A 20,210-nucleotide genomic window follows, 5' to 3' on the forward strand; every position below is an offset into this window, starting at 1 on the left:
AAGAAAAAAAATGAGGAAAAAAGAAATGGAAAAATGGAGGGAGAAAAGAGAAACATGAAAAACAAAGCAAGCTAACAGAAATGAGTTGCGTTGGGAGGATATTTTTCATTCCTTCTTACACATATACCTGCATGTGGACACAAACACCAACTGAGGGAAGACAACAGAAACTCTGAGAAATGTTGACACTGCTGAAGTGAATAGGTGGTATAGATTTCACAAATAGGCATGTGCATACCAGAACTATTTACCTCTTGCTAAACAATACAAAAAAAAAAAAAAAAAAAAATGCACTGCCAAAGAAATCAGCATACTGCAAGCACAATCAAGTTAAACTTTTTGAACAAATGGTTATGAAATTTAAGCCACCATTATTTCAAGCTATCTAACAACATTATCAAAACTGACTATGAGATTAACCAAAAGATGATCTGATGTGGCATGTTGTGATCGAATGTAATGGCCCAACCCCAGTGTCAACACATCAAGATCAAGTGAGAGTCATCACTTATTGGCCAAGCATCAATACCAAGTGAATCACTTTGATTCACCAAGACAACTCTTGGTTTCAGGCTACCATTGTAAATGTCACTAATGAATAAAAATTCTCCATACATTTGTCTGCATTTACATATTCTCTATCATTTAATATAGACATCCATTTGAGCTGTAATTCTAATAGTTCAGCAAAATGTGAGAAAAAAGAAATGTGCTCTTGTCATATGGACAAGCATGTCTGAGAGACACAACACATACACACTCAGAGAAAGACACAGAAAAGCTGAGAGAGAGAGACAGAGAGAGAGAAAGGAAGAGCAGGAGGCGAACTCCATGCAACAGTTATACTGCAAAAAAAACAAAAACAGACTTAGTTCTTTTCTGTATCTAACCTAAGAATGCAAACAAAGGAACTAATCTCACCACTTCATCCCTTCCGTTGTATGTTTTAGTTGAAATTGCTGCTGTGATGCTGGCTATCAGACGATCCAGGGTGGCAGGACTCACTCCCAATTCTATCGCTCTTTGGATGTAGTCACCATGAGAACTACCATATTCCTGATCATCCTGTAAACACAATAAGTATGCCACTTTAAAGTCATCCTCTGATTAAAAAAACAAAAACAAAAACACACACACACACAAAAACCCAAACAAAACAAAAAACAACACATGATCTGATACACTCTTGAGAACACTTAACACACAGAACTTTGTATGTAGGCTGCGACTCGCACATTCATTTGTATGTTACATATAAGTGGGCTCTAACATGCATGACCATTTTACTCCTGCCATGTAGGTAGTTGTACTCCTTTTTACTGAAAGGGGGATGAGGTGGGGAGGGGGTTGGGGGATGGGGGGGGTATGCTGGCTATTTTCTTATTTCCATAACCTACTGAATGCTGCTATCTTTTATGGGATATTTAATGTGCATCTTTGATCTGCCTGCATGTACGCACTAACAGGGATCAGGCAATAGCAGGTCTACACATCTGTTGAACTGAGTGACTGGAAAAATCTCCATCCTTTACCAGGCTTACCTACTCCCAACAATGTCCTTCAGTAGTGTTCAATCCCACAAATGCCAATTTTCAGTAGTTTGGGGACTTCTATCAGTAGTAGATAACTTGCACTACATTTTTTCAACTGTGGTCAACAAATACCCATTTCAAAGTGTGCATGTCTCAGCATAAGTTACACACACACACACAGAATGCACAAGACAGAGAGACAGAGGGAAGGAAATGGAATCCAAATTTCAATTGCAAGGCCACCAACCTAAATACAAGAGGTCAAGAACAAAAAATCAACTTGAGTGCCTTAAATCATTTCATCAGCAGCTGCGAATGGAAGGATGTATTTTGCCAGAAGTTCAACCATGGTCATTTCCGATCGAGCTACATTTTCAGTAGAGGGCTTGGAATCTGCTTTCTTTCCAAAAGAAGTCTCTGATTGCCTGGGCGGACTTTGGTGCAGTCGCTGTACCGATGTGTTTCTTTATTTCCAATTGTCATCAGCAGTCATGAAGTCCACCATGCCTAATACTAAAATAACACTGGCAAGCTGTATAGTGTGCTTACTCTGGGCCTTTCCTACTCGCTTTGGGTACAGAAGTTTCGTCCAGCTTTTTCTTGAAAGACTAATTATTTTTCCCCGCTTTCTTCATCATTTTCTTCACTTTAATAATAATTCAATTCATGAAGTACCAAAGACATACTTCGCTTTCTTCGTCACAATCTTGAGTGCCAGAAGTGAACGTTTTCTATGATGAAGGTAAAACATCATGCAGCCATTCTGGCACAAAACTATTGTTTGAAAATATTATTTTCCATCACATGAAAACCTCTGTAGCCTGAAAATGACAGCCCCTTGCAGCAAATGTATGAGCTCTGATTTGTGAATCATTTATCAGACAGCACTTGTATCACACGGAACACGAATCACAGTTTTGATTTGAAATGAATCAAAGCATTTGACAGGTGATCAATGAAAAGACACAGTATAAACTTAAACTGCAGTTTCCACAGATGATAAATTCTATAAACATAAAACTAGAAGAGAACACACACACACACAAAAGGCATGTAAATTTGACAGAGCAGATACATTGCAAAACATCAATATCAAGCCAGTTCTTGATCCTTGTCCTATAGACCTTGTTCGTTAGAAAAAAAAATTGGAGTAATTTGCCCTTGATTAAGCCGGAAACAGAATTCGTGGGGAGTCTCTAAAAGTGAAAGTTGCGAGTTCATCGACTGCATTTGTGCAAATGCTTCAGAATGGGTCTGGCGAAAACGGGAGGAAAGAAGTACTGTGTGCGCTGTTCGAACTTCAAAGGAAAAAAGGTGACATTGCAACGAATACCAGCCGCGAACTGATTGCATAGAGCGTGGCGAAGTCAGAATCACTTCATGAATTGAAAAGGACCGCACCCTCAGTGGCGATGATATTCATTCCTTCACTTTTCACGAACAAGGTCTTCAAAACAAGCACGGTATGTGATATTTTGAATCAAATATTCATTTTTTATGTTTCAAAATATATTTGTTTCAATTCAACAGCCAAGCCTAAGAATGTTTTGGTTCTGATTTCTCAAAGAGGGATAATTAAACTGTCTTCATTTCTCACACACTTATCTAATGTTTGAATCCAAAAGCACAATTTAACCTTTAAAACGGAGAATTACAGTACACCAGCTGACTGGTCTTTTTCAACTTCCAGTCACCAATGTTGTATCATTCAACTGGAATTTGTGTGTGTGTGTTTGTTGGTCCCATTCTTAGCTGTGGTATTTATTCAGCACAGATATATGCATCTCTGACACATAGTACAAAACTGACTAGTGTACTCCTGAAACAAACACGACACAGAATTTCCACTGTTCAACATTTGTCAACACATACTTCTTTCAAGTGGAAATGCTTGCACATTTTCAGAAAGTGCTCTAACAATGATACTGAGACAGTGAGATCCTTGCTACTTCCACACGCAATGTGAATGTTTACACACACAGAGAGAGAGAGAGAGAGAGAGAGAGAGAGAGAAAGCATTGTTATTGTTCCAAATTTAAACAACTCACTGGCTTGAGATTCTGCTCATGCATAATGCAGTGAATAGATCTGACATATTAGGGATTGAATGGAGTTTGATTGAAAATGTGTAACTAAAACAAATGTCATATCATTCAAGCTATAATTATATATTCTTTTCTTTTTTTGTCACAGCTGTCAGATGTGCAAGTCCAAGAAGACATCACTGCTACTTCTGCATCAGCAGTGGAAACCAGTGCCGCTGACAGTAAATTGAGCAATTTTACAATATTTAACAAATTTGGAAGTGAAAATATGTAATGATCTGACAGCTTTGCTTCCCCCTTTACACTAATCTGACACTGATGACACTGTGAAAGATGACTTATTAGGGCCTGAAGACTGTTTTGTCAAAAATTTAGACTGAAGGGGGGTTACTGAAGTGGGTGTCAATTTGTAGAGTGTGTGTGTGTTAGTTGAGAGCGGACTGATTCAGGTGGATCATTGGTACTGACAAATTGTGTAAGACAGTCAGATTATTATCTGTGTATGAAGGTGTTTTTTTTAAGCTTTCTTCTTGGGAAGATTTTTTTTTCATACTGATGTGAACAAATATTGCAACTGTTTATATACTGTTATCTGATATAATGTTGATTTATATGCAATATATACATCACTTGTATACAAGAGATAATTTGATTTCAACAGCCAAAGCTTATACCCACTGCTTGCTAATGACATTGATCATATGGTGTATTCAAACAAGACTTCAGAAACTGTTGCTGTGATTTTTCTTCTTCTCTTTGAGGGAGAAAGGTGGGGGGTGGGGAGGGGTGCAGTGTGGTTCAAAGCAGTTAAGATTCACTGCAGAGTTGTTGTTGTTTTTTTCTTTCTGATCATGGAAAAAAAATCAAAACTTTGTGAATGTAGACATTGAACTTCAATACAGATGTATATCACACACACACACACACACATGCACAACATCCAAAACTAAATGGTGCTCACATCATAAATAACTCAAATTGTTTAGACAATCGTTCATTGTTTAGCATTTAAGTATGAATGAATGATACAAAAAATTAAAAGAAAATATCTAATCAAAGTGATTTTCTTCAAGTCAGTCTGTGTTTGACTCAGACCTCTTTACACTGCATTTTGTAAACAGTCCAAATTTGATTGTACAGATTTGACAAGCAAGCAATAAGCAAATGAAATATATATATATATATATATATATATATATATATATATATATATGATTAAAAATAATACATGAAATAAAAGGTGGGAGGTGGGGCATGCAAATGTAAATAAATGCAAATATTTACACTAAGAATTTACAGCACTACCAGTTTCTAAAAAAATGGCATCAAAGAGAAAACTGGTATTATGTGTTAATCCTTTGGCCAGTTGTTAGATACAATGAACTTAGAAGTTTCCATAAAAGAAATACATATTCTAACCTGATGAAAATACAGACATATCCATTTTGGGTAAACAGGCCAGCTGATTGTACCAGACTGGTGTGTCTGAATGTCTGGGAGTCTTCAGGAGACTTATCAGTGCATGTCACTTGTAATGATGAATGAGTGAGTACTGTATGCAGACATTCACGCATGCTACATCATAAGATGAAATCATTCTTTACTTGCAGTTAATCATCAATGCAACTGTGATGAAACACACATGAATCAGTCTTGATGATGATTATCTTTAATCAAATTCCATGCACAGCTCCACCACTCTTCTCCCCACAATTTCCATGCTAAACTGCACCACTCATTTCCCCACAGATTTGCAGCGCTCAACTCCAACACTCTCCTCCCCACTATACGTATTAAAAAGTCATGTGATAGAAAAGCCAGAAAAAAGATCAAATTCACTGGAACAGCAATGGCCATTTTCTCAAGTCTGAAATCTGTTTTTAGAAGGTGCGCGCGTGCACACACACACTCACTCACTCATACTATGTAGCAAAAATATGAAATGCTAGAATGTTCATAGAATCTGATTGAATGGGTCACGCACAGGAGCGATACTTTTTTCTTCAGTTCAGTTCTTAAAAATCTGCGGGGGGTTTACGTCGCTGTGACAGCAGAAATGTCTCTATGACAGCACTGAGAAAATGACTTGACTTCGCCTTCTTGGTTCTGGTTCCGTGACAATTGAAAATCTTTGCACGACGAACAAGTTCAACTTTCGCGCTAAATGTCAGTTGTCCGTTCTTTTTTAAAATACTCTTTCGGTTCTTTAACTTTCATGGATTCAAGCACACTTTCAGTTTCAGCGGACAGTCGCCATGTTGCCTTATCTGGACATCCCAAGGTGAAGGGGCTGAACTTTTCACTGACTTCCGGTTTTCTAACGAACAAGGTCTATACCCACATTCTAATGCTTCAAGCCAATGCCATGAACACAACCAAACACCAATCCTTTTTACTTCCTCAACCACCCCTAAACAGAACTGCCCTTTACTAGTGGTGTTCTTGGAATGAAAGCAAACCCATCTTCACCCTTTCCCTAAATACTTGAAAGGGCATCAAACAAGCACTCAAAACATGAACTTAAAAAATGTTACCTTTGCAAAAGCATTGTTTCCCTCCCTGCTGCCTCGACTAACATTCAGTGCGCGGATAGCTCCAATCCCCAGGTAGACAGGATTATACCTAAAGTGGAAAAGAAAGGTAGTAGAACACAAATTATGCATCAAGCATTTCTAGCAAAGAAAGGATGATTGGAAGTTGTCAGTCAATGCATCAATCAGCTTACCTGTACAAAAAGTGGCATCAATGTGCAGTAACTTAATTCCAAAGACTTGTAAGTTATTTCAAAGAAACTGATGAAACTGAATGAAACACAATGAAACTGAGTGTTATGGTCATAAACAGCAATGAAAGATATGTCAAGAACTGGTAAAAACATTACATTTCTTACTCTCCATTGACAAAAATATCATTTCATCATGCTAATACACAATCATTTACAGAAAAGGAAATTACTTCACCAAGACAAAACATAACACCTACCAGACTCGTATCAAAATAAACCCTCCAATTTTCTTAGTTTTTCCCTATCTGTGGAATTTCTGAATTCTCAAAGAAAAAAAAAAGAATCAAAAGGAAATTTGGCTTCACTCTGACAATTCATATCAGTATCTGTACATCACGAGTCAAATATACTTCCCCACGACTGCACAAAAAGGCTTTGCTACAACAAATACAATGACTATGCTCAAAGGTATGCCACTTGAAGCCGCTGCTGTTTAACATTTCCCTTCAGCTACATTCAGCTCAATACAGAAACTTCCTCCAAACCTGTATGCATGCTCAAGGCTAAGCTAAACAGCAGTGGTCTGAAATTGTGTGCTTTTGTCTGTGCATGTTACTGCACTTGTTTGTAGTTTGACATGTAATGCGCACAGCCTCATTTTGATCTCATAAAGGGTAAGATACCCACTTTACAATTTTTAATGGGCGTATGTGGGGTTGTTAACCCATGACTTCTTGCGATCCCACGATTTCTCTCACACTGGGAGAAATCATGGGGGTGACCACTATGATTTCTCCAAAAGTGAGAGAAATTGTAGGATTGCAAGAAAATGGGCACCCACCTCCAACGTTTTCTCTCAATTGTGAGAAAGTGTGGAGGGCGCACCTTCTTTTTATCAAAAACATTTCCTTTGTCATCACGGTTGCTTTCTTGTCTTTTAACAACACAAATCTTAGATAACATTTAAGAGAGAGACAAGAAAAAGAGAAAGATGGGGACGATGACAATGACAAACATGATAATAATGATGACATTAGTGAAGACGGTGATGGCATGGTATTGGTTTAAAAAAATGTGTGCATGTACATGTGTGTGAGGGAGTGGAGTGTGAGTGTGTGTGTCCATGTGTGTATGTGTTTCCTTTTGTCTGCTTGGCTGGTTGATTTGTTCTTCTTTCATTTAAAAAAAATTTTTTTTCATGTTCTGAGTGTCTTCTCTGAAACTGACAGAAACAGATGAACATGTGAATAAGCATGAAAAGAATGAACATTCTAAATAAATTCTAAATGTGATAGAAAAGACTGCATCACAACAAACAAAACTTTTATTTGGTCCCGTTGTCAAGCTCCTTACATGAGATTAAAGCATTGTGAAACACCTTTTTCTGTCGTATTTATGTAGGAAGTTGAACCATTTCAATATCATTCCCAATATCCCTTGGGAAAGATTTGGTTCAAGTCTTGGTAAATTATATTTCTGATTGAGTGTTAAACATTGCTTTAATTTTGTTGTCTGCTATTGATTCCGATGATGAAGTTTAGGTGAGCACATTGCAATGATCCATCTTGTGTGAAAGAAATAAATAGATTTAAGTTTCAGTGTCTTCGCAAACACCATTGTCATTATCATGATCATCATCACTGTCATCCTCCTCTTTAACTTTTCTTTTTCTCTAAGATTTGCATTGGGAAAAGAAGAAACCAACTCTCATGATAAAGGAAATATTTTTTATAAAAATAAGAGGGACTTCCCACACTTTCCACACATTATGAGAAAGCTTAGGGGCATCTCCAACACTTTCTTGCAATTGAAAGAAAATGTGGAAGGGGAACGACCACACTTTCTTGCAATCCCACGATTTCTCCTACTCAAAGATGGAGAAATGTGGGACTGCAAGAAATCATTGGCTAATAGGGGTTATAAATTTATGCCCCCACCCCTTTTTCCCTTCAAGATTTGTGTATGTTTATTGTGACATAACATAAACCTAAGAATATCGTGTCTCCACCACCACCACCAATGATTTGCCTGAAATGTTCAAACATACCACCATTTGCCAAAAGTACGATAACAAACAATGTCATGAAAAGACAATTCCAATACTCACCTCCCAGTGCCTGTGGCTTGCATCAACATGACAGGAGGACCTTTCTTCAGGCGAGGATTCTTCTGTTCCAGCACATCAGTGACAAGAGCTTCCATTAAGTCAACAGCATTCTTCCTCAAAGCGTACTCGAGAGGTGTGTCCTTGATACCAGGGGATCTTGTTACGTCCAACTGCACAACCAACCAACTTACCAACATGAATTTCACCATCTGTGTATGGGTGCATGCATGCGTGTGCTTTTTGTTTGTTTGTTCTGTCTATGAAAAACAAAAACAATAAAAACTTCTTGATGAAGCAGTTAAGCTTCTTAAACCTCAGATGAATGAACACAGAAATACTTCACCAAAAATAAAACACACTGTCACCTCTACTTTTCCAGAATCTATGAACACACTCTGCATAAAACTCTTGTTATTTACAGAAGAAAAAGAATGAGAAAAGAAACAAGACCATAAGAATAATTTTTTCAGGCACACGTACAATGTTCTGCTATCACAAACTTGCTGGCATTTCCATTTCACTCCAGAAGTAAGACAGAGACAACTTTAAACAACTAAAGAGCAGACAGGAAAAACTTACCCGGAAAACATTTTCGCTGTCAATCAGCTCCTTCAGCATGTCCATGTTTCCTGTTGACACTGCAGAGAATGCCTGCTTGGTCTGAATGGGGACGGAGATGAATGGACCTTTGTCTCTGTAACAGTCAGAACATTCAGGAGAATAAATAAGTTTTTATACCATACATGACGGGTCCAATAGCCGAGTGGTTATACTAAAGTGTTGGACTTTCAATCAGAGGGTCGTGGGTTTGAATCTCGGTTACAGCACCTGGTGGGTAAAGGGTGCAGATTTTTCCGATCTCCCAGGTCAACATATGTGTTGACCTGCTTGTGCCTGACCCCCCTTTCGTGTGTATATGTAAGCAGATCAAATACACACGTTAAAAATTCCGTAATCCATGTCAGCGTTCTGTGGGTTATGGAAACAAGAACATACCCAGCACCCCCCAAAACGGAGTATGGCTGCCTACATGATGGGGTAAAAAAGGTCATACACGTAAAAGCCCATATGCGTACATACGAGTGAACGTGGGAATTGCAGCCCATGAAAGAAAAAGAAGACCATACATGTATAAGGGTATGAGTCTCCAGAGACACAACACTGATCTTTTTAAAACACGCCATCTTTAAAATCCGAAGTTTGATATGTATCCAATGACAAGATGTTCACTAAGACTATATTACCTGGCACTTGAATCAAGGACAGTAACTGAATAAACAAATCAAACATTAGAAAATCAAAAGCCAACCACGTGAACACACACGTTTCAAACTTGGACCAAATGTAGGTACAGGAGTGACGTGCATCATCTTCGAACCTCATAAATACTAATCTATTCTTTTGACATCACCACAAACTGATCAACATGTCTTCTAAAAAACATTTATTCTCTTCATACATGCATGCAAAGTAATGCATGCATAGCAAGAAGAGGTTCTACCCGCACAACCTTTTTTTTTGTTTTAAGTTATAGAAGTTATCTTTCTTTGGGGTTCTGTCTTAGTGAAATTTATTAACCCTTTCGCTGCCAGGAAAATAAGATTTAAGTGAAATCTATTTGCCAGGGTTTTTTCCCAAAAAACGGGTATAAATTTTCAAAAAATTCTGTGCTCTTTGTTATTGGAGAAAGACCCATAAAAGTATACATTTTCTGAAAGGGAAATGAATAATAAAGAATACAAAACACATGATGTTTTCCCATTTTATATATTTTAAGTGACATGCTGTTGTTTTGAAATCAGTGTTTTGTTTTTTGTCACATTTTCAACTTGTTCATTACAAACATTAGTCAGGTAATTTGCACAAAAATATCATTTTCTGGACAAATGGACATCTGCACACACAAAATCATACTAGAACAACCACAATATAAAAAAAAAACTTAAAAGAAATAGATGCATTGTGACTTCTGCAAGTGATAATATTGATGTGAGGCCACGCCCCCTCAGTCTCCACCCCCCTCCTCTTCACCCCTCTCACACGGTCACTTCATCCAGTTCTCATCAGACTGCGTTGGCCGAGTTCCAAGAAAATAGCTCATACGGTGTCCTGCTAAAAATTTGGTGACCTGTCGTCTGCTAGAGTTGAACAGCCGGCATCACTCACTGATAGTCGCATCTTGGCCACTCTCTTGATTGCTCCCTTTATTTTCTATCAAATTGTCCTATAAATGTTCACCACTGTCTTATCCTTAGAATTTATGCTCCAATTCTTTCTGAGCATCAGCTAAAGAAAGAAATCTTGGTTGATTTAGTTTGTCACGATCGCATGTCTTGAGCACGGAGTCAGTCCGACATTTTGTTGAGCGAGCGAGGAGAGGAGCCAGGCAAAGACTGCGGCCAGTAACCCAACCAAAACGTTCAAATAAAGGACTGCCTTATGACGCAGATGGTGTTTCTAGCTATGAATAGAATCTAGAAAGATTCCCCAAGCTAAAGCTACCAGCATTTTTGTCAACGAACTGAATGCAAAGCAGGGAAAAGTCAGAATATTTCAATGACGAGTTATCTCATCATTGTGGCAGGGAAGCATACATGCTTTCCATGACGAGTTTTCTCGTCATACAGGCAGCCTAGGGGTTTAAAAAAAAAAAAAAAAAAAAGTTACCTTTCTTCAGTAGGTGACCTGTAAGTGGTTGCACCAAACTTGAAATGTTGCCACCAAACTTTCCTTCCACACACATCAACTGAATATATATGTAAATAACAAACGCCCACCTGACTTCAAAAAACGGATCTTTCTCCAGAACTTTGATCTTGGGGTTGGGTTTGAGGTTTCTGTCTGGTCCTTTGCCCTTCTTTTCTCCCTTCTCCTTCTGTTTGCGTTTCTTGTCTTTTTCTGCACAAGGATATTGTGATTACTCAATCATTTTATCTGCGCAATGAACAAAATCAAAAACAATACCAAATTCAAAGGGCCCAAATTTATTGGACACTTTATTCTATGACCAAATGAAATAATGACAATAATAACAATATCAATATACAAAAAAGGAGAATAGAAGAATAGAAAGCCATGTTTAAATGCTTTTGAGAATTCTTTCTATGAAAATCTTCACACAACAATGCAGGATGTTTAGTTGTTTGCTAATGATTTTCCAAAATGAACACTGACAGCAAAATCAGGAGCAAGACCAGTGTGAGTGCTGTTCTAGAGCTGAGCATGTCACATGACAAAATGCCTACAGGCAAATGTGTTTGAGACACACAGGAGCAAGTACAAGAAAGCCAATGTACTGCAAGGCCAACTGTATCAGAAAATGATTCCCCAGGAAATCTGACTACATACTTTGCAGTCTGTTTCTGTAGGCCACACAAATAGCACTCCACGGCATTTTCGTGGCTTTTGAGACTTTCATCAAAAACATATCCACACTTGAAGTTTTAATCCAGCCTACTTTCTTTCTCAAACAGGTTCACTGACAGTGGAAGTAGGTCTACCCCTCTGGAATTGGGAATGAGATGGGAGCAAATGTGGGCAGGAATACTTTAACAATTTAGACTGGGAACCCCTTTTCATGCTAGAAAGCAGATTCCATATGCTTTGTACATGTTGCTCACTGCTGTGATTCTTCTCTAGTCTTCATCATAAGCTAACTCAGATATATACATTAAAAAATTTGTGTAACACAGATATCTGTATTTTTCCAGCACGCAAAAATCACACAAACTTAGCAGATTATCTGCTATTACAAATAAAGAAGTTCAGCATTACTCTTTTGACAATAACTGATATCTAAATCAGAAACAATGTTTATGAGACCAAAACTAAACAGCAAAAACCAGGCCCAAACCAGCAAATTTGAAGTTAAAGAAAATAGAGACAATATGCAGCAAACATAAAATGTTTACCTTTTTCTTTTTTCTGAGCAGCTGCCTTTCTTTTGGTCTTAGCATCTGTCCACAGACATTAGATCCAAAATATGTCAATAATTGCTGTATAATTAGACAAGTGTTAATTAAAAGAGAACTCTGTGAAAATACTCAAGTGATTCTTTTTATTCTGCCCGATTTCTGGATTACAATTCACATAATTCCTAACAATTTGTTAGCAGCTCATCCAAATGACCCTCAACCTTTTCATGCTGGACTGCAATTAATAGTGCTTTGATTTCTGTAAACTTCAACAAAACAGTTTCCCATTGTTATTAAAGACATCGATAGGGATGATTAAAAAAAAATCATATCCATTCACACTTACCAAAAAAGATATTTGAACTGCTACATGTTTGAATGTGTGTGTGTGTGTGTGTGTGTGTGTGTGTGTGTGTGTGTGTTCTATATGTAATTGTGTGCGTTTGTGCATATTTATACATACCACTGAACATTTACATGCATGCAACTGCATCAATGCAGATTTATAAGCACTGCTGAAATTTGTTCACAAGCGGTTTTCTTTTCTGGTTTCCAACTTTCACAAATATATGCACATCTGATACTGACAAGGACTGAGTCTTTACCTCAGATGCAAACGCTACACCAGTGGTAGTCAAAAAGTTAAGGCTATTTATTTTTGGCAGTGAATTAATTAATTAAACTTCTGTTTAAATTAAAACATTATTCTGTGAAAATTGCTCATATATACCTTGAAACTTATTTCCAATTAACTGAAAATATTCTGATTTTAAAACAAATCCATGACAAATCATTGTTTTCTAGAAATGCATCAAACAACAAAGTTATGCTTTTATCTATACAGTGACATCAACTCAACATACCTGTCTTTTTCTTGCTTTCAGCACCTGTGGTTGTACGCCTTTTCTTTGATGGAGGTTCATCACTGCTGTCATCATCTGAAATATATGCATCATTGCATATGATACCAACTGTTTTCCAATTCATAATTCCACCAACAAGGAATGATCTTAAGTTACACACGGATGTTCAGTGCTGGCACTTTAGTTGGCCCAGCGAAAGTTCATGAACCCAGGAAGTAGGGCATGGATATAAATAAACGCAGCTGACAAACAGGCCGTGCCAGCGGCACTCGCTGTACGCTTGTTCAGCGGTAAATCTGCTTTGTTTCTTTCGCGCATCATCTTCCCGGATGGATTGGAAATAACGACAAAAGAAGTGGGTTTCTACAAAGAATGCAAAATGAGCTTTCTATTGACTCCAAACACAATATATTTTCTTACATAGCAATTGTTGCGGCAACGGTTGAAACATACATGAAGAAAGAGAAGAGAAAGTCAAGCAGAAACATAATCGCAAAAATCGTAAAATTTAAATCCCTCTCTAAGAAAACATACACTTATTACAATGAAATCGTAAAAATCACCAGAACATTTAGCATGCCTGCATGCAGATCAGCCCACTCTTTTGAGTTGTAGATTTTTTCTTGTCAGCACAACAAGTGTTTAAATGAACACACTGTAGCATGGTGAGTGCAAGCAGCAGGGGCATGGAGAGCAGGGTGAGTGTAATCCCTGCAGGAAATGTGTGGATGCTGTGGAAGCGTGAGAAAAGTGGGGCAGGGGCTGTGGGGCCGAGTGAAACAAAGAAGGCAGTGTCCAGGTTTGGCATGCGGGGCCAGAAATACCGCGGTGAATGCGCCGGCCAATGCAGAGTGAGGTGGGAAAGTCTGGCATTAAAAAAAGTTTGACCCTAGACGCTGCTCGGACACTAAAGAGGTGGATTTTGTGCTCGGCTGAGCAGCCGTGTACATTCTGGTATCAATGTCTGTCTGCAAAGAGGAGCATTTCCTGTCTGTTTAATGAAAATAAATGAAGACAACTAAGAGTGTCTTTTTTGTTTTGTTTCCTCATATTGACATTCTATGTAATTTGTCTCCACTTGTCTCTTGTTAATTGCAAACCTATTAATCTCTCCAGTTCACTGTTCAGCATACTTAAAATTGCCCAAAGGATGCACAGATCTCTCTGTTGTAGCCAGGAAATTTCCTAAATGCCTTTTGTATATAAACAGTCAGATTCCACTGTACCCTAATGGGAAAGATTTGATTAAACCTTGATTGTGTCACAAGATGCCACACACAACTGGGAATGCTACACGGAAGGTTTCTGTGTTTGTTTTTGTGTTGTTACATTCAAATAAAATATTTCTAATAAAATCAAATCATGGAACTCCTGTGCACCAATTACAGTATTTAATTATCTTGAATACATGTATTTCCAAACAATTGAAAACAAGTTCTTTCTTCCCCCATAAACGACTGGCAAAGCTTGACAAAGCTGACCTAAGTAGCCAGTGACATAATGAAGTGGGGAAGCATTGGTGACAGTGTGAACTGAAGCTGGCTGGGATCAGAAAGGAGTCCCCTGAAGCTGACATTTTTCCAGTTGATAAAATGTCTACCAATAATACCACTTATACTAGTGATATTAAGAGATTGTGTGTGTGTGGGTGGGTGTGTACAAGCATTAATTCTGTCCTCTTTTGACAAAGCAAACTGATAAAGATAATGATGGTGATAACAGAATGTACACAAGTGAGATATTAATATCTGATGTGATGAGCTAAAACCTCAAATTGCAACAGCATCTTAATGGGAGACAAATAATAAGTTTACAATACAAACACACAAATCACAAACGTATCAGGATGATTAAAAGTTACCACACACATACAAGCAAAATCGAATAAGGGTAATCACACACACTATTTTTTAAACAAGAGTGAAAGAAATAACTGATTTGCAGCTACTTCAGCTCACAATGCACAAAAAGAATTCAATATCAAGATTTTATAATTCAGTATAAAATGATACTAACCTTCTTCTTCAGCCAGGTCATTTGACGTTTCCAATTCTTCCTCCAAATCCTCGTCCATAAGGTCACCAGCCACAAACTTCAATGTTTTGTTCAGAACTTTGTCAATGCGTTCTCTCTCCTTCTCTGGCAACTCATACACATCACGCGAGACACGATCCATTTGAATGTTTGTCAAGATGCTGTCCATGTCAGCTTTGTCCATATAATCGAGTTTGTAGATGTTCGGTGGTTCTGACAGTGACAACCAGCTGAGCTTGAACTTGCGGGATTTGCCTGAGCAGACATTCTGGTTCAACCGACACAGGAAAAATGACCCTGAAAAATAATCACAGAAATCAAATATATTTCTATATAGCAATGTGAGAAAAGAAAATGGGTTTGAAAGAAAAAAACAACGTGATTCATGTTAATATCAGCCAGTTGATGACACACTCCATACAATTTATTGATATAATATCCAATGCATATGTTCTTATTCAATAGGAAAGTATATTCTTTGAGGAAGTTTCCCAATTCTTTGACTTGTGTGAGTAGAGGATAAAATTGCTGATTTTTCATGTGATGGAAGAAATGTCTGTCACCACACGTCTACAGTAAAAATAATATTGACAGAACTTGACAGTAAACTTATTTAAGATTTATAGTCAACTTTATTAACCATCAAAAGGTCACCATGCTTTGTAAGTAAAATAAATGCATTTTTTGGTTCACTGAAATTTTCAACAAACTTTTCTGTGCAAGAATTATCTTCAATTGTGTAAGTTCTGTATTTTGGCCAACAAAATTTTAAAGTCCCCCTGAACCTACTTGCTAATCAGAAAGGGATTTCTATGCAAAACATTTCAAAATCCTAATGAATTTTGTTTTAGAGCATTATTTTTTTTTTTTTTTTAATGGTATCATACAGTGTAGCTTGTTGGGAAATGAAGCAACCTAAGCAGTTGTGTCCAGGTAGCCTGGCATAGCACTACGTTGTATGTCATGATTTCAAAAGCAGTGATTTAGGCAGGCTGACTGGGAAGGGTCATATTACTTGGCATTTCCTATTAACAATGCAAAGGTGCCTTAAGGCTGAACACATATCAACCCTCACAACCCTCAAACAAAAGAAGATTTAAAAGAACAAACCATCATCTCCTCGGAGTGCCAGGAAACTTCCTTTCTTGTACAAGAGCTGAACCTCTTCTTTAGATGGTCCCGCCTTGGATGGCTTCATGACTGGTTTCTCCTGTTCAGCGGGTGACTGGAACAGCTTGACAGGATTCCGCTGGCGCTTCAAGGGCGTACGCTGGGGTTGCTCCACTTTCTCCACTTTCTGCGGGCTTCGCTTACGCTGTAACAGAAAAAAAAGAGGGGGAGAGAGAGAGAAAAATACAAGACTTTTAGTGTCATGAAATAAAGATTGCAGTTCAGTTGGAGCAACAATAAATTAGTGCCATTAATTCTCTTCTCAACACAGGAAATCAAATGAAACCAAATACAATCATACAGGTCGAGGAAAGCACAAGTTTGCACAAGTGAGTCAAAAACACACATACAGGAGTACAAACTCAACAATCTTACACACAAACGCAAGCATGTACGCACTACTTACTCTAACTTAGACACCACACAAATGCTTTTAACCAAGAACTGGCAAAGTCAGTAAACTATCGCCCAACTCAATTCAGAGAAACATCCCTGCCGACTTCCACATCACAGGAAACACACAGGCTCACACAATGGTCTACCATAAAGATGGATTTCCCAATGACAATTAGTCATTTTTTGCTCATTCCACTTTATTTCAGTATGTATTTCCTGACATCTGTCTGAAGGCACAGCATCCACATGGCTATTGCCCACGTGATATGGATGCATATGGTGTGACAGCTGAATGTGTTACTGATTGATAAAATATCTAGAAAACGTTTTATGCAATAAATTAATTTTTACTGCTAGTACACCTTGTATTCACAAAAAATGCCCGCACAAAAACTGAATGTTTATGAAAGCTCAGAAGCCTCAATGTCAGTGGTGAAGTGCTACATAACTTGTACAGATGTTTTACTGAGTCAATCAACTTTTACCTCCTGGAAGACACAAAAAATGACTTGAATTAAAAACCCCTTCACAAAGTTTTATTCCTGTGTCAGCTTGGTTGTTGAAAATGATTTTACCACATTTTATGTGTCCGCACGCGCGAGCGTATGCATGTGTACCTGCTTGTGCATCTGCCAGTATGTGTGTTGGTGTAAGTAAAAGTGAGGAAAGGCCAGCGAGGGAGAGGGGGCAGAGGGAAAAAGAGAGGGGGGAACTGGAGAAAGAGTGGGAGGAGGGGAGGTAGAAATTTCTTATCTCTCTAAGTTAACTTTTTTGCATTAAATAATTTGTATTTGTATTACTCTTTTTGTGAAAAGATTTCTCTGTGTGAAATTCTGGCTGCTCTCCCCAGGGAGAGCGCATCGCTACACTGACAGCACTTCCCATCTTCTTGTATTTTTTTCCTGCCTGCAATTTCATTTGTTTTTCTATCAAAGTGGATCTTTCTGCAGAGTTTTGCCAGGGACAACCCTTTTGTTGCTGTGGGTTCTTTTATGAGCGCTAAATGCATCCGAATGATTAGCATCCAGTCCACCATTCATGGTCTAGTGGAGAGAGAGAAAATACTGGTGACTGCTGGTGCGATTCAATCCTGTGCGCTCAGATTCACTCGATTCCTAGGTGGATGCGTTACCTCTAGGCCAACATTCCATATGCCATAAACATGTAAACTTTACAACAGAATTTGTTTTTATGCTAAATATGAATTGACATTGATATATTTTAGTTAACTGTAAAAATGCCGATTTAACTGTGGTAACTTGATGTTTTTTATACCCCTGAAAACAGAGTATGGCTGCCTACATGGCAGGGTAAAAATGCTCATACACGTAAAAGCCCATTTGAGTATTTATAAGTGAACATGGGAGTTGCAGCCCACGAACTAAGAAGTTATTTGCTTAGTGTTTGTTGTGTGTTTTACTGCTCTGTATTCCTATACTGACTTCACCATCATATTTATTTAATGTGCTGTGCAAGTGTATGCAAAATGTGTCCGTGGATGCCTTCTTATAAGTTATATATATGTGTGTGTGTGTGTGTGTGTGTGTGTGTGTGTGTGTGTTCACAAAATCAAAAACTTCCTAAAAAAAACCACATCTGTAGCTAACACTTAATCATGCTCATATAATTTTTCACACCATTAATTTTTAAACATAAAGTGTAATTATTATGTTACAGCACATGCAAATATATATGATGTGCCATTACACATGAAGAAATAAATTTTTAAAAAAACAAAGTAACTATCAGCACTCCAATCACTCAGACACAATGTGGAGAAACATTACATGCAACACCCCTTTGAACACAAGTTTAGCACACTCATTCTCATCATCTCACCAGTGAATAAGACATTTCCTGTCAACCACATGACAAATAAGAATCACACAAAATGAGAATATGAATAACTGAGAAACTTATTTTCACTGGTCAACCACCAATTTCCACCACCCTCAACCTCATAACTATCCTTCCCACATACTCTCTCTCCCATCCCCTTCTTTCCAACAACCTTTCTCAAGACGCATGACTGCAATGTCAGTGAACTGTTCTCATACAATTGCAGGGAGTCAAAAGTGTGAACTGGGATGTGTTTGGGAAGCAAAGGGAGAGAGAGGGGGGGTGAGGGGGTTGGAAGGGGTATAACTGGTAGGCTTGTGTGATGTGAAAGCACAAGCCTAACCAGTGTGACCAACTGAGAAATGAGAAGGAATGGGTGAGTGTTGCTGCCACTGTAATTCTGATAGGTCTTACCAACAAGATACATATTCCACTGTCATAATTCCAAATTTATCTGTACACCAATTAAACTCATTTGTGTGATCAAAGATTGTGAAATGAGTAGAAGTTGAAGGGGAGCACGGTTTCTACAGTAATTAATTCTGACCAGGTCTTGGTAAGCTAATTTCACCATCCCAGAACCAGTAGAAGTAGCAGTAACATTTGTATTTAACTGCATTTGAAGCAAAGGTGAAACAAAATGAACAGCATTTTCTGCACCCCTTCTATTATTGACTGGACTATATCCACATTTCTTCCCCTCCATTCTGGATATTGCCCTGTTCTGTCTCAACTGGATATCCTGGTTTTTACGGCTTTTCTTCTTTTTTTTCTCTTTCTTTGTGGGAGGGTTCAGCATAGTTTCCATTTTTCACACCCTCCCCTCCTCTCTGAGCATGCATTTTCAACGCTTAAATGTCAAGCATCACTTTAAGTATGATCTCATGGATTCTCTCTTTACAAATACAGATATTTTTAGATGCATACTATCACATTTGTTCACTTTGGTTTATTATTCTGACACATTTCAACCTGAATACTGAAGGTTTTAGAGCATATTCTGTTGTTTGTAACCTCTAATCCTTTATCTTTTTTTTCCCCAAGACAGCCTAGTCTCTTACTTGCAGGCATTATTTCCTTTCTCTCCATACCCATCATAATGATAAATAACCTTAATGTGCCAAGAGTAACAAAACGATGGTTACAATGTCCTTTGCAGTCAGGGCACATCATGATAGGAGGGGGTAAAAAAAAAGAAAATCATTCCGTTTGCAAAGTGTGGCATCTGATTGATGTAGGAACTATGTACAACAGTGTAAATGTCTTCTATAAGAAGTTTTAAACAAATGGTTTGGAAACCATGTGAAGACGGCAGAATTATCTGTTAATATAGTGGCCATAGTGGCAAAAGGACTAACATTAAAATCATGTATCCAAGGCATCAAAATAGTTTACAAAGCTAGACTGGCCATTTTAAATTATTGTACAATGAGAATAATGTATTGTCATCATTTTTACAAAATTTTAGGACTACGTTACAATACATTCTTTGCAAACTAACATTCCTTGCAAACTAGAAGACGTCCAAATGCTGCTTAAATCATCTGGAGAACTGAAATAGGGCTTCAGACAACCAAATATCCAC

The 20,210-nt window shown here is 37.9% G+C and overlaps 1 protein-coding gene across 3 annotated transcripts in view; it reads right to left on the bottom strand.

The window, feature by feature from the left end:
• Positions 1 to 20,210, bottom strand: part of LOC143296161 (poly [ADP-ribose] polymerase tankyrase-like) — a 73,996-nt gene that overhangs the window by 47,330 nt on the left and 6,456 nt on the right. For 2 of the 3 annotated variants that reach the window (XM_076607969.1, XM_076607968.1), the window contains exons 3-11: positions 16,331 to 16,535; positions 15,203 to 15,517; positions 13,187 to 13,261; positions 12,321 to 12,365; positions 11,187 to 11,307; positions 8,989 to 9,103; positions 8,410 to 8,579; positions 6,112 to 6,199; positions 922 to 1,065 (exon numbers count right to left, since the gene is read on the bottom strand). In XM_076607969.1, coding sequence (XP_076464084.1) covers positions 922 to 1,065; positions 6,112 to 6,199; positions 8,410 to 8,579; positions 8,989 to 9,103; positions 11,187 to 11,307; positions 12,321 to 12,365; positions 13,187 to 13,261; positions 15,203 to 15,517; positions 16,331 to 16,535 — 1,278 coding nt within the window. The remainder of the gene's footprint in view (positions 1 to 921; positions 1,066 to 6,111; positions 6,200 to 8,409; positions 8,580 to 8,988; positions 9,104 to 11,186; positions 11,308 to 12,320; positions 12,366 to 13,186; positions 13,262 to 15,202; positions 15,518 to 16,330; positions 16,536 to 20,210) is intronic. The other variant, XM_076607970.1, reaches the window with a different exon arrangement.

This window comes from Babylonia areolata, chromosome 21 (assembly GCF_041734735.1).
Source record: "Babylonia areolata isolate BAREFJ2019XMU chromosome 21, ASM4173473v1, whole genome shotgun sequence".
In the NCBI taxonomy this organism is placed as follows: domain Eukaryota; kingdom Metazoa; phylum Mollusca; class Gastropoda; order Neogastropoda; family Buccinidae; genus Babylonia; species Babylonia areolata.